Source organism: Octopus bimaculoides, chromosome 5 (genome assembly GCF_001194135.2).
Source record: "Octopus bimaculoides isolate UCB-OBI-ISO-001 chromosome 5, ASM119413v2, whole genome shotgun sequence".
In the NCBI taxonomy this organism is placed as follows: domain Eukaryota; kingdom Metazoa; phylum Mollusca; class Cephalopoda; order Octopoda; family Octopodidae; genus Octopus; species Octopus bimaculoides.
In genome coordinates, this window is record NC_068985.1 from 126647552 (window position 1) to 126649965 (window position 2414).

The 2414-nt window shown below is 38.1% G+C and overlaps 1 protein-coding gene across 2 annotated transcripts in view; it reads right to left on the reverse strand.

The window, feature by feature from the left end:
• Nucleotides 1-6: 6 nt before the first annotated feature.
• The window catches only part of LOC106878811 (uncharacterized protein KIAA2013 homolog), an 86355-nt gene continuing 83947 nt past the window's right edge, over nt 7-2414 (reverse strand). For both annotated transcript variants that reach the window (XM_014928153.2, XM_014928152.2), the window contains exons 14-15: nt 1865-1989; nt 7-252 (exon numbers count right to left, since the gene is read on the reverse strand). In XM_014928153.2, the coding sequence (XP_014783639.1) occupies nt 65-252; nt 1865-1989 (313 nt within the window). In that variant the 3' untranslated portion in view covers nt 7-64. The remainder of the gene's footprint in view (nt 253-1864; nt 1990-2414) is intronic.

Genomic DNA, 2414 nt, shown 5'->3' on the forward strand with positions numbered 1-2414 from the left:
GTGGTGGTGGTGGTGGTGGTGGTGGTAGCGTGGTGATGATGCATTAGGGTTAGCCAGGTCTTCCTTACAAATTGTACTTGGAGCGTGAGAAGATCTCTTGTCCCTGGCAGTACTCATTGTAGATCAACTTGAAAAGGAAGAGATGGAACACAGTCACAAGGAATGCAATTGACACCCAAAATAGGGTAGGCAGCCCACCAAACTTATGACCATGTTTGTGTAATGCTATGACATGATGTTCATGTGCTGGAGCTGAAAAAGACAAAAAATATTTAATAAATTTGTTTTTTAAATTAAAATACATGGTTAACACTTTTTTTTTTTTTTATAGTCTTAAAATACCAAAAGAGTAATTAGAAAAATCATAAATTCCATCCATCCACTATTTCCTGGAAGGGTCCTGTCAGAAGCAACAATCATTAGACTTTCTGGCTAGACTTCTAAGCATGACCAATAGAGACTATGAATATTACCCGACCATCTCATTCTTGATCTATCCCAAGGTTTCCTGCCAGTTGGATCAGCTTGAAGAACCTGTTTTGCAATTCTGACCTGCCACATTCTAATCACATGTAAATAATACTAGACATCTAACTTCTCAATGTGGAGTCTCTCCCAGCTCAACTGGAAGAGACTCCAGGAGGAATTCAGTTTGACAATTTATCAAAAAATTTTTCAATATCACACTTTAAAATAAAATGCTTCTGATGAAAGAATAAAAAAATGCATGCTACAAAACCATTTGGTTTCAGTCATCCTTAGAAATAAACTACTTTTTCATTTGAATAATACTTTAAACTCCCATAGAGAAGTCAACTTGGAGAGTGAAAAATCAAGAGAAGACGACAGAAAAAAAACTGTCCAGACTAAAGATTCAAACAGTATAAAGAAGGACACACATTATTATGGTAAAAAAATTCCTTCTTGATTTACCAGAGCATGTAGAGTTTCTTTTTTGTATTTCTACTGGTCATCATCACCATTCTTTTATATCCATTTTCTATGCTAGCATCGGCTGAACAGGCACTCAAAGTCAATTCTTATTCGCAATTACTACTTACTACCCTTCCAGACAAGTTAAAATACCCTGTTTCATTCATATTTCCTGTTATGGGAATGACTTTTACAGCTGAACACTCATCTTAGCAACAACCACTTAACAGCAAGTAACAGGTATATTTTATCGTAGAACCAACACTAGAGAGGTTGTCCTGTCCTCAACCAGACTAAAAACTCCTTTCAACCAAGCATTATCTCGACTTGACTGTCAACTGTCTTAAAAAGTGTACTGGGTACATTTTATCAAGGAACTTGTATAAGGCAAATCCAACGAGCTTTGTTGGTTCTCCACACTGATGACACTGATGTCTAGTCTAAACATCTTCATCATTTAGCATCTGCTTTCCATGCTGGCATGGGTTAGACAATTTGAAAGAAAATGGTAGGCTGGAAGGCTGCACCAAGTTCCAATCTGATTTGGCATGGTTTCCACAGTTGGATGCCCTTCCTAATGCTAACCACTCCAAGAGTGTAATGGGTGCTTTTTATGTGCCAGTTATGTGACAGCAGCCACAACTATAATTTCACTTGGTTTCTGAGGGCAAATAGAGATGAGGAAGTTAACTCTACTAAAGGCACTGAAAATTGGGATAAACCATGTAGTAGGTGGTGAAATTCATATAATGTACTAGCTTTGCCTCATTCTCACAGATTATCTGCCTGATCCAGATGACTCACATCTTTCATTTGCAACAGAAGGAAATCACTGATAGCCTTGAGTAAGTGAGACAGCAAAGAAAATAGCAGTAATAATAATAAAGGTGGCATAAATGATGACACTGACAATAGTAAAATAACAACTCACCTTCTGCAATTTCTCTCACATGGATTGCATGCTTCAGTTCCTCCATGTGCAGTTTATCAGCAGTGATGTACAAAATGGAGGTGATAGGATTAGTTAACTTCACAGGAAACTGTGCCCACTTTTTACTGAAAAAAGAGAAAATGCAATAAACATTGCAGTTGTGGTCAAATTTATATTTAACTGGTGAAATGAAATAGTTAACGGGAAAGCCCCCGGCCCATCAGGAATCACTGCAGAGATGCTCAAAATATCTGGCAGTGTTGGCTATAGCCTAGTCACCCGTATTATGAACCAGGTGATACACGAAGGAGTCATACCCAATGACTGGTGTAGCAGCATCATAGTCAACTGCTACAAAGGTAAAGGTGACGCTTTAGATACAAATAATTACAGAGGCATCAAGCTGTTAGATCAGGTTATGAAAGTTACAGAGAGGGTCATAGCCCAACTAATTAGGGAGCGAATCAATTTAGATGAGATGCAGTTTGGGTTCGTGCCAGGTAAAAGCACTACTGATGCCTTATTTCTAGTGAGACAGTTGCAGGAGAAA